The sequence below is a fragment of the Urocitellus parryii genome, chromosome X (assembly GCF_045843805.1).
Source record: "Urocitellus parryii isolate mUroPar1 chromosome X, mUroPar1.hap1, whole genome shotgun sequence".
Classification (NCBI taxonomy): Eukaryota; Metazoa; Chordata; class Mammalia; order Rodentia; family Sciuridae; genus Urocitellus; species Urocitellus parryii.
Window position 1 is genome coordinate 92,976,156 of NC_135547.1, and position 21,959 is coordinate 92,998,114.

Sequence of the window (21,959 nt, forward strand, 5' to 3'; positions counted from 1 at the left end):
CAAAGAAAAAATTAGGAGTTGGAATTAACATGATATTAATTTGATGTCCTACAGCTACTAAACTAAATTAAGCATTATTTTTCTAATAAAAAACAAAAGTGAACATCTTATTCTTAATCTAAGATAAAATAATGGATTTTGTTCATTTTAATGGAAATCTAGTCCACAAAAAATTCTTTTTAAAAAAGAAGTAGCTACTTGGAAAAAGATAATGCAGCTTCTGCCAATATCTCTTGGGCCACTGGCCCTTGGAACCCAGCCATAATACTGTGAGGAAGCCCAGGCTGCACGGAGAGTGCCTGGCCTTCAGCCCTAGCTGAGCTCCCAGCTGAAAGCCAACAATAACTTGCCAGCCAGCTACGCTGTTAAGCCATCCTGAAGGTAGATTATTCAGCCCCTAGTCAAACTGCCACGGTTGATTCAACACTGAGCAGAATCAACCATCTTAGCTTTATACAAATTGCAATATTGTAAACAAAGTAAATACTTGCCATTGTTTTAAGATATTAAGTTTCAGGTATGCAGAGATGGTTTGATATGCAGAGATGGATAACTAGAATACCTTGCTTACTTAAAAGAAGGCTAAAATAGCATCTAGCCCCCTATTTAATGCAGACACTTCTTTCTAGCAGGTTACGGTTTAACCTCTGAACATTCTGACTAATGTGGAGGTCAAATTCTCACAAAGCCACCCTTTCCACTGATGAATAACTTTGGAAATTATAATCTGCTTAAAGTTTGTTCAAGTTCTTTCCTTGGAGATGATCATTATTGTCTAACCTCTCTAGTTCATGGGGAGAAATTAATCAAATAGCTAAAGATTCTACAGTTAAACAGTTCTGTAGCATAAAATTATTTGGATTGCCAACCTGGTTCAAAGGAGGAACAGGGAAAGGACAGGCCTTTGCCATATTAAATAGTGGAGAAATATTTATAACTGTCCCACTTTATAGATGAGGAACCTGAAGTGCACAAATTGGTTGCTTTAACAAAAGTTACACAATAGAAACTTGAATTTAAAAATTTTTGTTTAGTATTATTTCTATTAAACATGAATCAAATGTAACAAATACAAGATATGTTGTTCATACCTAACTACAGTTTTCAAATTTATGTCATTATTGTTTAGATACATAATCTTTACTTCCTATTATTTAGGAGGAATATTGGCATGAATAACTGGGAAATGAAAAATAATTTTCTGTATCATCTTCACCTGATTTTCACTTAAATACTCCCTGTCTTAACTCCCCCAAAAAAAAAAAAAACAAGTAATTTCCTGGAGGGCTTGGATGGGTATTATAATTCTGGATCTTCCTTGGTGTTTGAATACACATATTTTGAATACTTTGCCTAACTGGAAGATAGCATGTGGATAACAAAGATAAAAACATTTCTTTCCAATTATTTATGTACAGATATTGTAATCCAAATATATTTCTTATCATGTCAGTGCAGTAACTGTAAACTTTTTTTTCAAAGTCAGCAGCAATAGAAAATGAATTTCTTCCACTGTTGACTACAGTATGTCAGTTGCCATGACAACACTTACTCCCCAAACATTCTTTCTAATTGAGACAATTTCTTCTTACTTCAGTCTCTGAAGACTGACCCAATTACCCAACTCAAAACCCCAAAGGTGCCCCTCAATAAAGGCACTCTGGTTACACAACCTAAGGAAAATTTAAACACCACTTTCTAAGTTGCAAGGAAACTTCAGGCAACTCATTTTGGTTTTATACATAAAATCATAGAAGCTGAATGGCAATTGATATGACTTTAAAAACATATAAGCTATATTAAAATATAGCAGAATCAACCATCTTAGCTTTATACAAATTGCAACATTGTGAACAAAGTAAATACTTGCCATTGTTTTACATTATGGAAACCTAAACTTTTAACACAAACCATTTCTGTTAATATAATGCAGTATATCTCAGTTATGTTCTCTAGGCTGTATTTGCATTCTGTTCCTTCTAAGGTATGATTAAACTCTTCTAAGAGCAAGGCATGATGGTGTAGTCCTGTAATCCCAGCATCTTGGGAGGCTGAGACAATAGGATCATGAGTTCAAAGCCAGCTTCAGCAACTTAGTAAAGCCCTAAGCAACTCAGCAAGACTCTGTCTTTAAATAAAATATAAACAAGGGCTGGGGATGTGGCTCAGTAGTTAAGTACCCCTGGGTTCAAGCCCCAATAGCCCCTCCCCCAAAATCTAGGAGCAAACAAGACCATGGTCAGTAAAAACATCATTGGACTAATACAGAACATTTATACAGTAGTCCAAATCAAGCTCACAGCAAGCAATAAACTAGAAATATATTTAAAATCTTATAAAACTTAAAACTATGGTAAATGAGGCACTATAGAGAGATTCCTAGTTATTCCAAAAGAACAAAAAAAAATTCCAGAAAGAAAAAGCAGTGTTAAAAATGTGGTGTCTCCATTGTTTCAAAATGTAAGCTAATATTTCTCTTTATTCAATAGTCCAAAAGACTTTCAAACTGAGTTGTTTGGGGAATATAATGCTCATTTAGTTAGAAAAATCTTGATTAATTGAGTTGATCAAGATTTTAACTTATTCAATGTCAGCTTACCAACACAACTACTTTCAGTCACTTATGGTAGACCAGCCTTGAAGCCATTGTGCAGTCTAGAAAATTGTATGGCTGAGTGTACACTTTCCTTTAAGGAGGAAATAAGGTAAAAGCAATTAACTGAGGCGTTCCTTTGTTGGTATGTGAAATTTTATAGCCCTTTCAATCAAATGAGAAAAAATAATTTGTATATTATAACTTTTTTTAGTTTAAATAAACAAGTTACCCTTACTACTGTTGAATTTCCTCCCAAAGTATAAATCATTCTATAATGACTGTATCTATTACAGTATGTTACAGTAGGTACATGTGTCCTGAAGTGTTCTATATCTGCTAGGATAACCTAGAAGCAGCACTTTTTAAATGGCAAACTAAATACAACGAATATAAACTCTCATGATAAGCCTATTTTTTCCATCATTGACTTTTTCAAGTATTTACATAAATAACTGCTATGTATTGTGAAAAAAAAAAAAGATCTTGTATTGGGGCTGGGGACATAGCTCGGTAGTAGAGTGCTTGCCTAGCATGCACAAGGCCCTGGGTTTGACCCCCAGCCCTGCAAAAAGTAAAATAAAAATTTAAACTTTAAAAAAAATATTTTGTAGTTGTAGTTGGACACAATATCTTTATATATTTGTTTGTTTGTTTGTTTATGTGATGCTGAGGATTGAACCCAGCATCTCACATGTGCTGGGCAAGTGCTCTGCCACTGAGCTACAACCCCAGCCCCTAAACTTTTATTACACATACAGAAGTATGAACTTATTTATACATATCAGTAATATCTCTACAGCTGTAGTATCTAGTAATGTTCTCAAAAAATGTTCCCTGTTTATAAGTAACAGTTTGCTACATATGGTGTTTCCTGATCTATTTCCAATGCTTTTACTTAGCCAAAGAGCAAAAAGAAGAAAAATCACAGAACACATCCACTGATCTAAAAGAGGGATTAATTGGAAAGATTCCAATTAAGCTGAATGAAATGTCAATAAAGGTTAACTGTAACACAATTTATTGTAAAACAATGAATCAGAGGCAAACAATACTACTATAATTTTTTTAAAGCACTTTAGTTTTAGCCTACGATTTCAAAACAAAAAGCTAAAATAAAAATTAAAAAACACAACTTTCTCTGTGGCAGACAGTTCAAGTTTAAAGAGCATTGTTAGAAATCCTAGATCTGAGGAAAATGAATCTTTCAAAAAGCGCTCACCAAATAACTTTAAAAGACAGATTCTAGCCAAGTGCAGGAGGCTGAAGTAGAAGGATCACAAGTTTGAAGCTGGCATCAGCAATTTAGCCAGGCCCTAAGCAATTTAACAAGACCCTGTCTCAAAATAAAAAATACAAAAGGCTGAAGATGTAACTCAGTCATAAAGCACCCAAGTTCAATCCCTAGTGCCAAAAGAAAAGGAAAAAAAGATAGGTGCAATCTCCTTGTACAACAGAAAACACAGCTTTCATACAAGATAAAATGCCACCATGAAGTATGAATAAGAGAAAACAAATGTATCACATGGTGCAAGAAGGGTCTAAGAACCAGAGGCAGAAAGATGGGGCTGAGAATTATGAAAAAAGGTTCTAATTTATTAAATGTAACACTTGGAGAATCTACATGCCTAAATTCTGCTGGGAATTGGTGATTGGGCAGGAAGGCTTATGACTGAATCAAACCATTAGTAAGAAACTTATTATAAAGTATTTTGGGGGTAAAGATATGTTGCACTAGGTAAGAGTTAACTGTTCTTACACTCATTAAAGACAATCTCATTTTGTTTGGAAGAGAATAATTAAGTCTATCAAAGTTACTAGGCATAAATGAAGAACTATGTAAAAAGAGGAACCATTAAGAAATGGATGAGTAAGTGTGTTTTGTGCAAGACTAGGGGATATCTTCAAAATAAGAATAAGGGTGTTTTCATTCACATAAAGCAATAATAAATATTGCCTAGTTCATACCAATTACTTTCACTTTACAGTCTTAACACGCATTCAAGACTGTTTCGATTTTCATTATCCCTTTCAGCCAACTGGAAAAGGAGGGAGAGGGAAGCTGTACATTATAACAGTACACTTAGTAACTAAGAAAATGCAGTAGTGGAATATATCATGCGGCACCAAAGAGATTTGCCAGGGAGTGCAGACAAAAGAGAAACAGCCACGGAACATAAGCCGCCGAAGAGATGAGAATCAGTCCCATATGTAATTCGACGATTGGACCAAACCCCCGCTCAGCGCGGCTGGTGAAATGAGGTGATTTGCGATTGAGCGCATTCTTGGCTCCTTCCCTGAGTCTATCCTCCAACGGGAAGTAGGCGCAAGTCAGGGAGCAAAACCCAGGCAAAGCCCCCGAGGGTATCTACCTGGACAATGAACTTGAAGGCCCCTTTCTCAGCTCTTTGGGACGCTCTCTCAAAGTCTTGCACCCTGACTTCAGTTACCCATATCGTTGAGTCGGCTTCCCTAGACTTTCCAGGCTATAAGGGCCACTTGCCGAGCAGCTCTAAAGGACTGAGACCAGGGGCTAAAATACTTTCATTACCTTTTCGCGCTGATCCCAGCTGTACTGCTTGGGCTGCTCCTCCTCACTCTCGGGCCGCGACTCCTCAGCCTTCCGCCTCTTAGAGAAGAAGCAGCCCATGGTCCTGGCCTGCGGGTCTCACCAGCCAACCAACTAGCCCGGGCACCTCCTGGAGTGTGATGTGAACCCTGGGCACTCCAGCCCCGCGGCTCTCCGGACACCCACCCGCGGAGCCGCCCAGCTGCCCGCAGCCTCGGTTCACCGCCAGGCCCAACACCCCTTCTTCTTTTCCCCTTAGTCGCCCTGACGACCCACTGTAGCCAATGACCGCTCAGAGCCTGTTGAGCCAATCAAAGCTCCGTGAACAGTTCTGTGCGGCCTATAAACAGAGACCAACGTACTCAGCAATCCAAGCCTGGCTCCTGCGTAAGCCCTCAGCTGCGGAGCCGCCCAGCTCTGGAAAATGCACAGCGGCCCCTCCCCTAGATCTGTCCCGTCCCACCCCCCAGCCCCGCCCCACCCCTCGGCCCCGCCCCTCATGGAACTCAGCGGGTCCCCTTAGCTGGTGGGAGGTGGGACTCGGCATCCGGGTCTTTTTGTCCAAATTCTAGGCGCGGGATGGATGCCTAGTCGAATATTACACTTGTTTTATGATGCAAGTTGTGAGAGAACAGAAACCTCTGCTCACACAGGAAGACCCTGAAATTCATAGTCCTTACTCCCTTTATTAACCCTCCCCCTAGTCCCACAGTTTGCCTTGCCACTGTCGCCCATTAGGCACCTTCCTCCACAAGTCCCCCGACGTTCTTCTATGCTTTCTTAAAACTTTCACGTTTGCTCAAAACTTGTGCAAGTACTCAGAAAAATAATTGTGGTGTCTATTAAAATTATGAATTAAAGACCAAATGGCATGTCTAAAATGAGCATGTACTGTTAAATCCTCCAGCCTGGTCCAACTCCTTGCTCAATAAAATGCTCTGGCATGTCTGCAATCCCAAGTACTTGAGAGACTGAAACAGAACGCTTGAGCCCAGGAGTTCAAGGCCATTCTGGGTAACATAGCAAGACTCCCATCTCAAAAAAAAAAAAAAAAAAAAAAAACACTAATAAATGAAGCTTTTTGTTGAATGAACACATAAGTAGATTTTTAAAATTTACATATGCCAATTATTAACATTAATGATACTTGTGTAGAATTTTATGAAAACACATATGTATAGCTTATGTAAGAGAAAAAATAAGTTGATTTCTCTGAGATACAGTATTTGACATCTTGATAGGACATCAAATGCATATTGATTCAGGTTCAAATTTGGTTATCTTTTACTTTCCCACCTATTCACATCTTGTAAGTATCCTAACTGAGCCTCTGACTTAACTTGAACATTAACAATGTTCCCCTTTTCACTTCCTGTCCTTATTGCACAATCAGGAAGAAAAAGTACAGTGCTGAAGTATTAGAAATTACTGCAAATTTACATTGCATATCTTAGGCAATAGTCTTTTCTCAGTGCAATTTTTTCATCTTCAGAATGAGATGAAAGTCCTATGTAAGAATGATTTGGATTAGATTCTCATTAGACACTTTGTATTTACAGAATTTTAAAACTGTGATCACCACCATAGTGCAGCATAGAAAGCAAAGGACCAGAGAGAAAGGGATAAATATGGGGTCATAATAGGAGTGATTGAGCAGGTACTGGACAAATCCAGAGCATGTGTTTTCTAGTGCCCCTTCCTGCCTTAAATTTGTTCCTCCTTCATTGATTGGAAATAAATAAGTAAAGAAGCATCTGCTTGGGCCTCATGCCCGTAGGATTTCCTTCCCACAGTTATAATGTTCCTTTTCATGCACAAACAGCATGACAAAACTAGTTTTAGGGAAACAAACTCTAAAACTCTCTTTTGAAATATTCACTAATGATAAACCAGAAACAAAGCCAGTATAAAATAGTGGTCTTTTCAGAGACCCTTAAATAAAACTGAAGATAAAGTCCCTGTTTTGTTAATTCCCATCAAATCATCACCCAAACCCAAAATAAAATAAAATAAAGTTACATTTTAAAAACTGGGGACTAAAAAGTCAGTAAGCAGAGCTAGGGCTAGTGTTCTCTCATTCTGTCTCTCACTCTTAAAATTCTTTTCTCCCTCCCTTTTTCTCTCCCCCCATGAATTCACATCACTACTTTTTGCAAACAAGCTCTCTACATGCTTATCAAAATATACAGGCTGCCAATAGTTCTCGGGCCTTGATCCCTCCTGGCCTTTCTGTCCAACTGAATGCTACACTCTCTTCATATACTAGTTCAGACTCTCAAAAGAGATAATCAGATAAATTACTGGCCAGTCAAAAATAAACTGTCTATAGACTGGTGTGTACCTCTGGTCTAATTGCTGCAAATGTAGGAATGAGTTTCTTATTACAAACATGGGTGGGGAGCAGGTCCTGAAAAGGAATGTGCTAACGGCTCAAATCCTGCAAAGTCCAGGCAGACTTTAGTTGTTCCTTCTGCTAGTACACCTACTGCTGTTTATACTCTGGTCACTTTTTTTTTGTCAATTCTTTTCTGTAGAATGCTGCACTTTATGTTCAGCTTAGTGTATGTATTTATCTGTTAAGTTGGGATTTATGCCTGGCCATGAGCTCTAGAGATGGTCCAGGGTTCCCTGTGTCTTGACCACAGAAGTGATATAGTTTCTTCTCAGAAGACAATCCTGGAACTGAGGGTTTAGCTTAGTGTTAAAGCACTCGGAAGGCATTTTTGAGGTCCTGGGTTCCATTCCCAATTTTAAAAAAAATCAGAAAACAGCCCTTATGCAGTTTATCTGTATAACACAGATAATCAATTACCCCAATACAGTTGGCTAGAAAATTCTCCAACCTTGAGATGACTGGACACATCCTTGTTCACTCTGCACCCATCTAAGGAAACTATTCACATCTAGTGAAGGAGGAAGGAAAGGGAGGAGTATTTCAGCTATCTATTGCTGCATAACAAACCACACGAAAATTAATAGATTGAAGCAATAGCTATTTATTTTATCCATGAGTCTGCATTTTAGGCAGGGTTTGGCAGGAACAACTTAACTGAGTTCCACAGTATGTCCAGAGTCTCAGCTTGGATGACTCAAATGGCTGGGGAACTGGCCAGGAATTATTATACATGAAATCTTAGACTTTTTATATGTAATCTCTCCAGCAAGGTGGCTTTAGGGTAGTTGGACTTCACATCTCACACTCAGGGCTCCAAGAGTGGGTGTTCTAAGAGATCAAAGCAGATGCTGCAAAGCCTCCTGTAGCAAAGCCTCAGAAGCCACACAATGTCACTTCCACTGCATTCTATTGGTCACTCATTAGACACTACCCTACTCACAAAGTGAAGAGACTAAATAAGGGAAATGAATACAGTAAGGCACAGATCTTCGAGGTGTTATCTTGGAGGCTGGCTACTGCAATGTGTTGATATTATCTCTCTACCAAAAAAGGAGATTGGAAGGTTTTAAAATTACATAGACAGAAAATTTCTTTTGAGCTAACATTCCTTCTTACTTTTTATTTATTGATTGTTTTTTCTTTTGCAGTACCAGGGGTTGGACCCAGAGCTTCACACATACTAGGTAAGCACTGAGCTACATTTCTAGCCATTTTTTATTTCATTTTGAGACAGGATCTCATTATGTTTCCCAGGCTGTTCTCAAACTTGCAGTCCTCTTGGCTCAGCCTCCTAAATTGCTGGGCTAACAGGCATACATTGTCTCACATTTTAACTTTCAAATAATTCTTCTGGATTTTCTTTTACCACCTTATTGATCAGTTCCAATTATGTTTTAAAATATTGGAAATTTTGTGTAATCAGGTTACAAAGACTGTTTTTTCTAATTGCACTTATCATAGGGTATCTTATATAATGTTATTAATAGGAGACTCAATTTAGGCCAAATAAAAATTATTTTTTCATCAATGACCTGACTTCCTAATCAGCTTTTTGAGGATTTGAATGTAACCTGTATTCATCCCTGTGTTATTTTTCTTCTTTTTTTTAAATTAAAATTGGTGAATCTGTCCTCTTATATGAATGTCAATTTACCAAACAGATTAGGATATTATACTGGGCTGTCTGACAGTATTCTCATTCATTCTTACAAAAATTGTTTTCCAAGACCTTTTTATTTTTATTTTTAAAATTTTCTTACAAAATTTATAAATATCCCTGTATTCTGGGCATTATGCTAGGTATTGAGATGAAAATGGATTAAACGCTCAGTTTAATAGAAGAGATAGATAAAAAGTAAATGATTTTAATACGATATTAAGGATATAACAACACACACACTGATAATTAGGAAAAGGTATAGCAGATTTCACAAAATAGGAATTATAGGGGATACAGATTTCTAATTCTGATGGGAGCCAGGAGAATAGAAGAGTCGAGAAAAGCTTCTCAGAAGTGAATGGGTTTTTGTTTTTCTTTTTTCTTTGTTCCTACTTTTTTGTAGTTTTTATTTGTTCTACTTAGTTGTACATGACAGCAGAATGCATGTCAATTTATCATACACAAATGGAGCACAACATTTCAATTCTCTGGTTATAGAGATACACCATTTGTACAATCATACATGTACCTAGGATAATGATGTCCATCTCATTCCACCATTTTTTCTACCTTTATAACCTCTCCCTGCCCTCCCCTTTGCCCAATCCAAAGATCCTCCATTCTTTCCACACCCCCCATCATAGATCAGCATCCACTAATCAGAGAAAACATTCAGCCTTTAGTTTTTTGGGATGGGCTTACTTCACTTAGCATAACATTCTCCATCTCCATCCATTTACCTGAAAATGCCATGATTTTATTCTCTTTTAATGCTGAATATTATTCCATTGTGTATACATACCACAGTTTCTTTATCCATTCATTTATTGATGGGCATCTAGGTTGGTTCCACAGTTTAGCTATTGTGAATTGAGCTGCTATAAACATTGGTGTTGCTATGTGACTTTGGATATAAACTGAGGAGTGGGATAGCTGGGTCAAATGGTGGTTCCATTCCAAATTTTCTGAGGAATTCCCACACTGCTTTCCAAAGTGGTTGTACCAATTTGCAGTCCCACCAACAACATGAGTGTACCTTTTTCCCCACATCCTCTCCAACACTTATTATTGCTTATATTCTTGATAACTGCCATTCTGACTGGAGTGAGATGAAATCTTAGAGTAGTTTTGATCTGCATGTATCTAATTACTAAAGATGTTGAACACTTTTCCATATATTTGTTGATCAATTGTATATCTTCTTTTGACAAGTTCCTTAGCCCACTTATTGAGTTGTTTGGTTTGTTGTTGTTGTTTTTTTTTTTTTTTGCATTAAGTTTTTTGAGTTCTTTATATATCCTGGAGATTAGTGCTCTCTATCTGATGTGCATGTGGTAAAAATTCATTCCCATACTGTAGGCTTTCTCTTCATCACAATGATTGTTGCTTTTTCTGAGAAGAAGATTTTTAATTTGAATCCATCTCACTTATTGATTCTTGATTTTATTTCTCGCATTTTAGGAGTCTTGTTAAGGAAGTCAGGGCCTAATCCAACGTGATGAAGATTTGGGCCTAGTTTTTCTTCTATCAAGTACAGGGTCTCTGGTCTAATTCCTAGGTCCTTGATCCACTTTGAGTTGAGTTTTGTGCATGGTGAAAGATAGAGGTTTAATTTCATTTTGCTACATATGGATTTCCAATTTTCCCAGCACCATTTGTTAAAGAGGCTATCCCTTCTCAAATGTATGTTTTTGATGCCTTTGTCTAGATAACTATATGAGATAACTATATTTATCTGTGTTAGAAGAACTCAAACTATCATTATTTGCTGATGACATAATTCTATAGTTAGAAGATCCAAAAAAAATTCCACGAGAAAACTTCTAAACTAATAAATGAATTCAGCAAATTAGCAGGACATAAAATCAATACCCATAAATCAAATACATTTCTATACAAAAGTGTTGTATCCACTGAAAGAGAAATTAGAAAAACTAACCCATTCAAGATAGCCTCAAAAATCATAAAATACTTGGGAATCACTCTAACAAAAGAGATGAAAGACCTCTATAATGAAAACTATAGAACACTAAAGAAGGAAATTGAAGAAGACCTTAGAAGATGGAAAGATCTCCCATGTTCTTGGACAGACAGAATTAACATTATCAAAATTGCCATACTACCAAAACTGTTAATGCAGTTTTGATTTAATGCAATTACTATTAAAATCCTAATAACATTCTTCACAGAACTAGGAAAAGCAACATGAAATTCATTTGGAAAACTAAACCCAGAATAGCCAAAACAATCCTTAGCAAGAAAAGTGAAGCAGGAGGCCTCACAACACCAGACCTTAAACCATACTACAGAGCAATAGTAACAAAAATATGGTATTGGCACCAAAATAGACATGTAGACCAATGGTACAGAATAGAAGACACAGAGACCAACCCACATAAATACAGTTATCTTTATTTATTTTGGGGGGGTATCAGGGATTGAACCTAGGGGTACTTAACCACCGAGCCACATCCCCAGCCCTTTTTTTGTATTTTATTTAGAAACAGGGTCTCACTGAGTTGCTTAGGATCTCTCTAAATTGCAGAATCTGGCTTTGAACTCACAATCTTCCTGCCTCAGCCTCCCAAGCCACTAGGATTACAGGTATGCCCCACCGTACCCAGCCAGAAGTGAATGTTCTTTTTTTTTCAGTTGTTGATGGAACTTTATTTTATTTTTATGTGGTGCTACGAATTGAACCCAGTGCCTCACACATGCTAGGCAAGTGCTCTACCACTGAGACACAACCTCAGTCCCCAGAAGTGAATGTTCTTAACAAGCATAAAGTGAAAATAATGTTAGTAACTTTTTGTATCAAAGAAACTCCAATGGAAAGTATATTGAAATGATAGTTTCTAGACTAAAAAAAAAATCATTTTTTCTAGTGGAATTTCCATTTTCTAAACATTCATCTCCATATTTTTAAGGAAAGGGACAAACTCAGATAAATATAAAATTACAGAGCTCATCACAGTGTGTTAGAAAATCTGTTTTTATCCTTAGGATTTTACTTAAAAAAAAAAAAAAGAACTACTTCCCATTTCACCCACGCTAAATGAGAGATTTAGTTAGTTTCCTCTTCCCATGTATACCAAAATTAAGCTCTCCATCTGACATCTAGAAGATCTCCACTTACATAATTGCTACTCATCAATATTTAGATAGTTTAAAATAAATCCAAAATAAAGAGAAAAAATATTGAGGCAAAATAACTGATGTCACAAGGTAAAAATGCTAATAAAAATGATATATAATAATAATTATGAAACTTTACAAAGGAAAGGTTAATATCATATAGCTGTCCAATACCTAAGCAGTCCAAAAGTCCCTTGGATTATAAGAGTAGAAACTCTTTCCTAGTTCCCCTCTCTTCCTCCTTGAGTTTATAACAAAGTGAACAAATGTCATGGCTTATCCTAGACAAAATCTTCCATTATGCTAAGTTTGGTGCAGTTCCCACTTCCTCACCTTCCCACAGCAAACACTCAGCTCATAGCACATTCTTAGATCAGGAAAAGAAAGTAAAACAGAGAAGCTGGTCAAGGTGGTGCATGTCTGTAATCCCAGCTTTTTGGGAAACTGAGGCAGAAGGATCCCAAATTCAAGATAAGCTTCAGCAACATAGTGAGACCCTGTCTCAAAATAAAAGAAAACAAGGGCTAGGGTGTAGTTCAGTGGTCAAGTGCCCCTAGGCTCAATTCCGATTCCAGGGAAATAAGTAAATAAATAAAACTGGCAAAGTGTGATAATTTTCTTCTCTACCCAGCAGAAAAAATGATCCCAAATGTTTATGGTTTATTGCCCTTTAGCAAGTTAACCAATTTTGTATCCATGGTAGCTATCTTATTTCACTCTTCCTTTTTTCCCCACTGATTATATAAAATCCAACTTCTCATATCATCTTCGAACCACATTTATCAACATTTTGGCTTTCTCATTAATGAATTTTGACACTAGCTTGCTGTTAGTTTATATGAGAACTATACTTTTAATATTTTCAAAATTATACTCTGTATCCTTTTTTCAAGCAGTCTTCTTATCAATCAGGAGGCAATAGGGCATGTACAGAATATAACTGTTAAAATGAAAGTATAGATAAGAAATGTAACAGATTTGATAAGAACTTAGACTATCTTAGGAAGTATACCCACAGTTATACAAAAAAAATTGAAAAATAAATATTTGCAGCCATACTAATTTAGAATTAAAATTCTTGTGTGTAAATTTCAAGATTCTAACTTTTCTTTATTATTGGGTAGTTTTGAAGTGTTGATCAAATTTGTGCCTCTGGTCATCCGAATGGTTGTATAGTCATATTTGCTGATTACTAATAAGTCTATCAAGTTTGCCTTGGGAATTTTTTTCTTTGCATATTTGACTATAGTACCTAGTTTCTGTTTAGCTTTCATTGGTCTTTACATATTGTTTCCCTGTTGCAAACAATGTTGTAGCATCCATTACTGGGAGAATATGGCAATTTTGTTATTTTTCTTCAAAAGACCCAGTCCAAATTTTAAAAACTTTAAACCCTACAAATCCTGTCTTAAAGTGAATTATTGTTTATTAAAAACCATTCTCAGTAATTCTTCAGAATGTGACCTTATTTTGAGACAGGATCTTTACAGAGGTATCAAGTTAAAGTGAAGTCATTAGGGTAGGACCTAATCAAATATAACCAATATCTTAATTAAAAAGGGGAATTTGGATACAGAAATATCCATAGAAAGAGGATATGAAGACATATAGGGAGAATACAGCCACTTATAAGTCAAGGAGAAAGATCTGGAACTGATCTTTTCCTCACAGTCCTCAGAAGAAAGAAAACCTGCTAATGCCTTGATTGTAGAATTACAGCCTCGAAAAGTGTGAGACGATACATTTTTGCTATTTAAATTCCCCCATTCTGTGATACTTTTTTGGGCAACACTAGCAAATTAATCCAGCTGTACTTGGGGGTTTCTTTTCTTCAATCATATAGATTGATTATTTGGTTTTGTTCTGGCCTATAATCAGAATGCAATAGCTGCCTATGTGAAAGGTTTGGTACACAGTTATCAAAGAGGAGCCCTGGGATTTTTAAAAGTCCCAGGACTAGCTTCCAGGATTAAAGAGTTTCCCAGAGAACAAGAAACATTTGAACACTGGCTTTTAGCTCTGAAGAAACAGTGTTGCAGAAAACACTCCTAAATAAGAACTATACTTCAACTTTTTTTTTTTTTTTTTCAGTTCTGGGGATTGAACCCAAGGCTTCAAGCATATAAGCAAGCGCTTACCACTGAGTACATCCACGGCCCCTGTTTTTAATTTTGTATTTTGGGACAGGGTCTCACTAAGTTGCCAAAACTGGCCTTGAATTTGCAATCCTCCTGCCTCAGCCTCTCAAGTAGCTGGGATTACAGGCATATGCCATTGCACCTGGCTAATGATTAGTAATATTGAGTGTTTTTCATGTATTTATTGGCTATTTATGTCTCCTTTTTAGAAGCCCTAACATCCTTAATACACACCCATCAATATTACTAATAATATTGGAGGTCTTCATGAGGCCAATGAACATGTTGTGGTAATTTGCTGTAGCTTTATGCAGCTATCTCGTGGGCCATATTATGACTCAATTGCAGATGAATCTGATTCATAACATTTAGGATCTCCCTGGCAATAGAATAATTGCTATAAATGAATGGATTTTTCAGTTGATCTTTTTGTACATAGAGAAGATAGTGGCCTCTTAGACACTAATTAAGTTTTCTCAAAACTCCGTAAGTTGATAAAAGGTCTAGACATAATTCCAAGAGTCCTTACCTGCATAGTATAGAGGACCAGCTCCACCATGAAGCTGGGGGAAGCTGGTACCCACATAAGCCACAGCTAAATTTAGATATTGGCAGAATGCCTTGCGATTCTTCTGCATGGGAGGCTTGAGAGAAGCAAGTACAAAGTCATTTCCTACTCACTTGCTTATCTTCCCTGGAAGATATCAGCCTAGAAAGCTGTCATAAGATAAATTCTTATAGCCTTTGGATTTGGATGAGGTCAGAGGCTTTCTGCCTCGCCCCTTTAACATAGTCATAGGCAATAAAACCGCTCTGCTTGAGTCACAGTAGGCTCCTCAGAAACAAGGAGTCTATTAATTTGTTTTATAGTCATTTAGCCTTTATGTTTGCTGCCCTGTTGAAGGGCCATGGAGAGCTGGCACCTTTGGTTCTTTCTTCCTTTTATTGTAAATGTAAGAAGAAAATTGTCTGAATCTTAAAAGGAATTGTTCCTCTATCAGTACAATCTGTCAGCTTGGGCTTGGCCCTGTGCTTGACACATGGTTCACCTGCTATCCAGGTGAGTACAAAGGCTAACATCTTGGGGAAAGAAAAGCATGGAAAAGTTTACCTGGGGCCAATCAGAGTGTCTTCAAACTCTCAGAAGCAGATCACCTCCATTTTCTTCTCCCAAACCTCCTTCTATTCTTTAATGTTGTCATATTGGTAGAATTTTATTAGAAGGCAAAGGAAATGAATAAACAATTTATGATCATGGGAATGCGAAGAGCTCTTAGATATTTAAAATATTTTCATCTCACCAGTAATAAAATATGAAGACAAAAACAACATTAAATTAGCAAAGTCCTGGCAAGAGTATGGGGTGGAGCAAAACAGTACCAGATTTTGGAAAAACAAACTGGCAGTATGCATAATAATAGTCTATTCTCTTTTTGTACATTACTTTTTATTGTTAATTGACAAATTATAATTGTACACATTTATGGGATACAATGTGATATTATGATGTATGTGTACAATGTGAAGTGATTAAATTAAGATAATTGGCATACACATCACCTCAAATGCTGATCATTTTTGTGATGAGAATATTTGAAGTTCACTCTCTAGTAATTTTGAAGCATAAACATTATTAATAACTATATACTCTGTGCTGTACAATAACTATCAAAAATTTATTTATCCTTACTGAAACATTGCACCTTTTGACAATATCTCCCTATTTCTCTGACCCCAGAGCCTCTGGTAACCACCATTTTATTCCCTGCTTCTGAGTTTGATTGTTTTAGATTCCACATATACATGACAACATGTGGTATGTGTCAATGCCTGGCTTATTTCACTTAGCATAGTATCCTCTAGTTTTGTTCATATTATCACAAATGGCAGGGTTTCCTTTTTTAAGGATGAATAATATTCCATTGGGCATATATGCCATATTTTCTTCATCTTTTTTTTTTTTTTTTTTTTGTGTGTGTGTGTGTGTGTGGTGCTAGGTATTGAACCGGGGGGCTTGTGCATGCTAGGCAAGCACTCTACCATGAGCCACATCCCTAGCCCTCTTTTATCCTTTCATTTGTTGATGGACACTTAGATTGATCTATATCTTGGCTATTGTGATTAATGCTGTGATCAACATGGGAGTGCAGATACCTCTTTGATATACTGATTTCAAATCCCTTGAGTAAAAACCCAGTAGTGGGATTGCTGGATCATATGGTATTTCTACTTTTAAGTATTTGACAAACCTCCGTGCTATTTTTTTCATAATGGCTATTCTAGTGTACATTCCTACCAACAGTGTGCAAGGGTTCCCTTTTCTCCATATCCTTGCCAACACTTGTTATCATTCATCTTTTTGATAATAGCCATTTTTATCAATATGACATGAATATCCTTTTGTGGATTTGATTCATATTTGCCTAATGATTAGTAATATTGAGCATTTTTCATATATCTATTGGCCATTTATGTCTCCTTTGAGAAATATCTATTTATGTCCTTTGTCTGTTTTTAAAAATATTTTTAGTCAATTGTTTTTGTCAATGGAATTTTATTTTTTATTTATTTATATGTGGTGCTGGAAATCAAACCCCGTGCCTCACACATGTTAGGCAAGCACTCTACCACTGAGCTACAACCCCAACCTCTTTTGTCCATTTTTTAATCAAGTTATTTGCCTTCTTGTTATTGATTTGTTTGAGTTCCTTATATGTTAGTCCCTCATCAGATTTATGATTTACAAAATTTTCTCCCAATCCATAGGTTTTCTCTTTACTATATTATTCCTTTTGTTGTACAGAAGTTTTTGTAGTTTGGTGCAATCTATTTTTATGGTATTTTTAAAATTAGTTATACATGACAGCAGAGTACATTTCATTTCATTGTACATGAATGGAGTACAACTTTTCATTTCTCTGGTTGTACAAGATAGGAGTCACACCATTTGTGCAATCATACATGTACCTAGGGTAATGATGTCCATCTCACCTACCCCCATACCCCCTTCCCTCCCTGCTTCCCTTTGCCCAAACCAAAGTTCCTCCATTCTTCCCATGCCCCCTCCCCCATTGTGGATCAGTATCCACTTATCAGAGAGAACATTCGGTCTTTGGATTTGAGGGCTTAGCTTAATTCGTTTAGCATGATATTCTCCAACTCTATTCATTTACTTGCAAATGCCATAATTTTATTCTCTTTTAATGCTGAGTAATATTCCATTGTATATATATATATATATATATATATATATATATATATATATATATATATATTACAGTTTCTTTCTCCATTCATCTACTGAAGGGCATCTAGGTTGGTTCCACAGTTTGTGAATTGAACTGCTTATAAACATTGGTGTGACTATGTCACTATAGTATGCTGATTTTAAGTCCTTTTGATATAAACTGAGGAGTGGGATAGCTGGGTCGAATGGTGGTTCCATTTCAAGTTTTTTAAGGAATTTCCATACTGCTTCCCAGAATAGTGGCACCAATTTCCAGTGCCAACAGCAATGTATGACTGTATCTTGAATTCTGGATAATTGCCATTCTGACTAGGATGAGATGAAATCGTAGAGCAGTTTTGATTTGCATTTCTCTAATTGCTACAGCTGTTGAACATTTTTTCATATATTTGTTATTAATTGTATATCTTCTTCTGAGAAGTATCTGTTCAGTTCCTTAGTACATTTATTGAAGGGGATATATATATATATTGGTGTTAAGTTTTTTGAGTTCTTTATATATCCTGGAAATTAGTGCTCTATCTGTTGTGCATGTAGTAAGCTTTGTGCAATCTTAATTGTCTATTTTTGTTTTTGTTGCTTGTTCTTTGGGGCTCAAATCCAAAAAATCATTGCCCATACAAATATGGTATAGTTTTCCCTGTTTTCTTCTAGTAATTTAATAGTTTCAGGTCTTTCAAACTTTTTAACCATTTTGACTTTATTTTTACATATGAGATAAGAGTTCAAAATACTTCCTCTGCATATAGATATCCAGTTTTCAAAATACCAGTCATTGAAAAGACTGTTCCCATTGTGTATTCTTTTTTTAAAAAAAATTTTTTTGTAGTTGTATATAGACAGAATGCCTATATTTTATTTGTTTATTTTTATGTGGTGCTAAGGATTGAGCCCAGTACCTCACATATGCTCCACAAGTGCTCTGCTAATGAGCCACAGCCATAGCTCCCCATTGTGTTTTTTTTTTTTCTTTAGGGGAGGGTATTGGGGATTGAAGTCAAGGGCACTTGACTACTGAGCCACATCCCCAGCACTATTTTGTATTTTATTTAAAGACAGGGTCTCACTGAGTTGCTTAAGTGCCTCGATTTTGCTGAGATTGGCTTTGAACTCTCGATCCTCCTGTCTCAGCTTCTCAAGCCACTGGGACCTATCATGTATTCTTGTATTAAGAAATCAATTGGCACTTAAGTGTATAGGTTAATTTCTGGACTCTCTGTTCTGTTCTCTTGGCCAGCATCTGTTTTTATTCCAGTTGCATGCTGTTTTGATTATTATATTTTTGTAATATTATCTCAATCAGGTAGTGTGATGCCTGCAACTTTGTTCTTTTTGTCAAAATTGCTTTGACTATTTAAAGTCTTTTATGGTTCCATATAAATTTTAAGATTTTTTTTCTATTTCTGTGAAAAACAACATTGGATTTTAATAGAGGTTGCACTGAATATGTAAATCACTTGGGTAATATAGACATTTTAATTATATTAATTTTCCAATTAAATGAACACAGAATACTTTTCCATTCATTTGTGTCTTCTTTCATTTCTTTATAAATGTTTTATACTTTATGTGTGTGTATGTGTATGTTACTGAAAATCAAACACAGGGCCTCACATAAGCACTCTATCACTGAGGTACATACCCAGCCATTTTTAAAATTTTATTTTGGCATGGGGTCTCCCTAAATTGCCCAGGCTTGCCTCTAGCTGATCCTCCTGCTTCAGCTCCCTGAGTGGGTAGGATTATAGGCACATACCACTATACCTAGATATTTTGTAGTGTTTTTTAATGTATAGATCTTTTACGTCCTTGGTTAAATTATTTGAGGGAGGGGGGACTGAGATTGTTTTCTTTCCTGGATAATTCATTGTTATTGTATAGAAATGTTACTGATTTTTAAAAAAAATATTTATTTTTTAGTTGTAGTTGGACACAATACCTTTATTTATTTATTTATTTATTTTATATGGTGCTGAGGATCAAACCCAAGGCCTCACACATGCTACATGAGTGCTCTACTGCTGAGCCACAACCCCAGTCCAGAAATGTTCCTGATTTTTGCATGTTGATTTTATGTCCTGAAATTTTACTGAATTTATTTTAATAGGTTTTGGTGAAGTCTTTAGGGCTTTGTATATATAAAATTATGTCAGCATCAAACACAAACCATTTCACTTTTTCCTTCCAATTTGGATGCCTTTTATTTCTTTCTCTTGACTGATTGCTCTGGGAAGGACTTCCTCTATTATGGTCTATTCCCTTTGATCAAGTAACTTTACTTATAGGAAGCTGATTTAAGGAAATGAATAGAAAAAGGGATAAAAAATTGTAAATAAAGATTTTTATGGGTGATATTTTAAATAATTGAAAATGGATGCATTTTAAATGTTCATTAATTTGAAATCATTGACAAATGATTACACAGCCATTTGATGGGATGTTATGCAGATTAAAATTGCATTTACAATTTTAAGTGCATGAAAATGCTTAACATATATGAGAAAATACTCATCATCTACATATAAATGCTTAATATAAATTTCATACTTGATATGAAAAAATTTAACAAAAAAATTTATATAGGCATGTGAAAAAATGGGAGGAAATACATTAAAATATTAACTGGTTGAATAATGAGAACAAAGTGAATATAATTTTATTACAATATCTGAATCAAAGGGGGAATAAATTATAGTTATAATCTGTAACTAAATAAACATTAAACTTTTAAAATTCCAATTATTCTCTTCTTTTATCTGCCTTATGTAACAGGCAAGATCTCCCCACTGCAGCTCCCATTCCTTCAATGTTCCTATGGCTGGGAAAATGCTCTCAAGCATGAGTTGCTTTCCCTGAATCCTGGATGTCCAGGTCCCAAGACAGAATGAAAAAAGAGTTATCAGCAACACAAATCAAGAAGTCAGCCAAACTCCAGGCTCAGATAAGGATGGGAATAAGTGTACAGCCTGCAGAAATAAGGTAGTACATAGAACAGCTATAGCTTATGACAAAAAGCTTGAGAGTTCTCTAAAAAATAACCTGTGAATAAATAGCTGATATTGAAGAGGTGAACATGATTAAAGATGATAGAATACTCATTCATTTCAATAGTCCCCAAGTCCAGTTGGGTGCAGTGGCACATGCCTATAATTCCAGTAGCTCAGGAGGCTGAGGCAGGAGGATCGTGAGTTCAAAGCCAGCCTCAGTAACTTAGGCCATAAGCAACTCAGCAAGACCCTGTCTCTAATCAAAATATAAAAAAGGGCTAGGGATGTGGTTCAGTGTTTAAGTGCCCCTGAGTATTTCAATACCCAGTACCACAAACAAACAAACAAAAAAACAATCCCTAAGTGCAAGCTTCCCTCTCTGCTAACACTTTACAATTACAAGGTCATGCAGCAGTCAAATCTATCACAGAAATGCTTCCTGGAATATTAAGCCACTTGGTGCTCATAACTTAATGAGCCTTAGAAAGTTAGCTAAACAGTCCCCTCAGCAAGTATTGAATAGCAAAGCACCAAAACTAGAATATATTAAAGAAGAGGATGATGATGTTCCAGAGCCTGTAAAATTTTTTTAATGAAGCATCAAAGAATGAAGCTAACTAAAATCTTCTCTGGTTTTTGGAAGCTAGCATGGATTATCTTTAACATATCAGCTGTGTGGTTCCAAAGTTCACAGATAAATAGATCATCACCAGTTACTAGTTCAGTAATGTAAATATTTTGTATATTAATAGAGCAGCTCATTCAGATTTTTTTTTGTTATTTAACTTTGTATCATGCACTTCTTCCCAGGATCTATTCTCTTGGTCAAAATGTAAAGTATCTAGGGCTGGGGATGTGGCTGAAGTGGTAGCATGCTCGCCTGGCATGCGTGTGGCCCGGGTTCGATCCTCAGCACCACATACAAACAAAGATGTTGTGTCCGCCAAAACCTAAAAAATAAATATTAAAAATTCTAAAAAAATGTAAAGTATCTATATTAAACAATCACGAGGCTCACTCAAGTCAAAAGGTATAAGTCCTGTGTGTAAAGACTTAAGTAGAAATAATAATGAATTTGAAACCACATATAAGAACAATAAAAAGTACTATTTATTAAATTCTTAATGTACCAAATGCTATTATAAGTTATTAAATAATTTATTACTCCTAAAGACTCTACAAAGAAGGATTCTTCTTATCCCCATTTTGCAGATGAGGAAATTGGAGTACAAGAT

General features: G+C 36.0%; 1 protein-coding gene and 1 pseudogene across 3 annotated transcripts in view; one reads left to right on the forward strand and one right to left on the reverse strand.

Annotated features, from left to right (window-relative positions):
- Rp2 (RP2 activator of ARL3 GTPase) overlaps positions 1 to 5,396 on the reverse strand; it is a 45,325-nt gene extending 39,929 nt beyond the window's left edge. For all 3 annotated transcript variants that reach the window (XM_026413747.1, XM_026413748.2, XM_026413746.2), the window contains exon 1: positions 5,145 to 5,396. In XM_026413747.1, the coding sequence (XP_026269532.1) occupies positions 5,145 to 5,243 (99 nt within the window). In that variant the 5' untranslated portion in view covers positions 5,244 to 5,396. The remainder of the gene's footprint in view (positions 1 to 5,144) is intronic.
- Positions 5,397 to 20,810: 15,414 nt separating this feature from the next.
- Positions 20,811 to 21,345, forward strand: LOC113200331 (transcription factor BTF3 homolog 4-like; annotated as a pseudogene).
- The last annotated feature ends 614 nt before the right edge of the window (positions 21,346 to 21,959 follow it).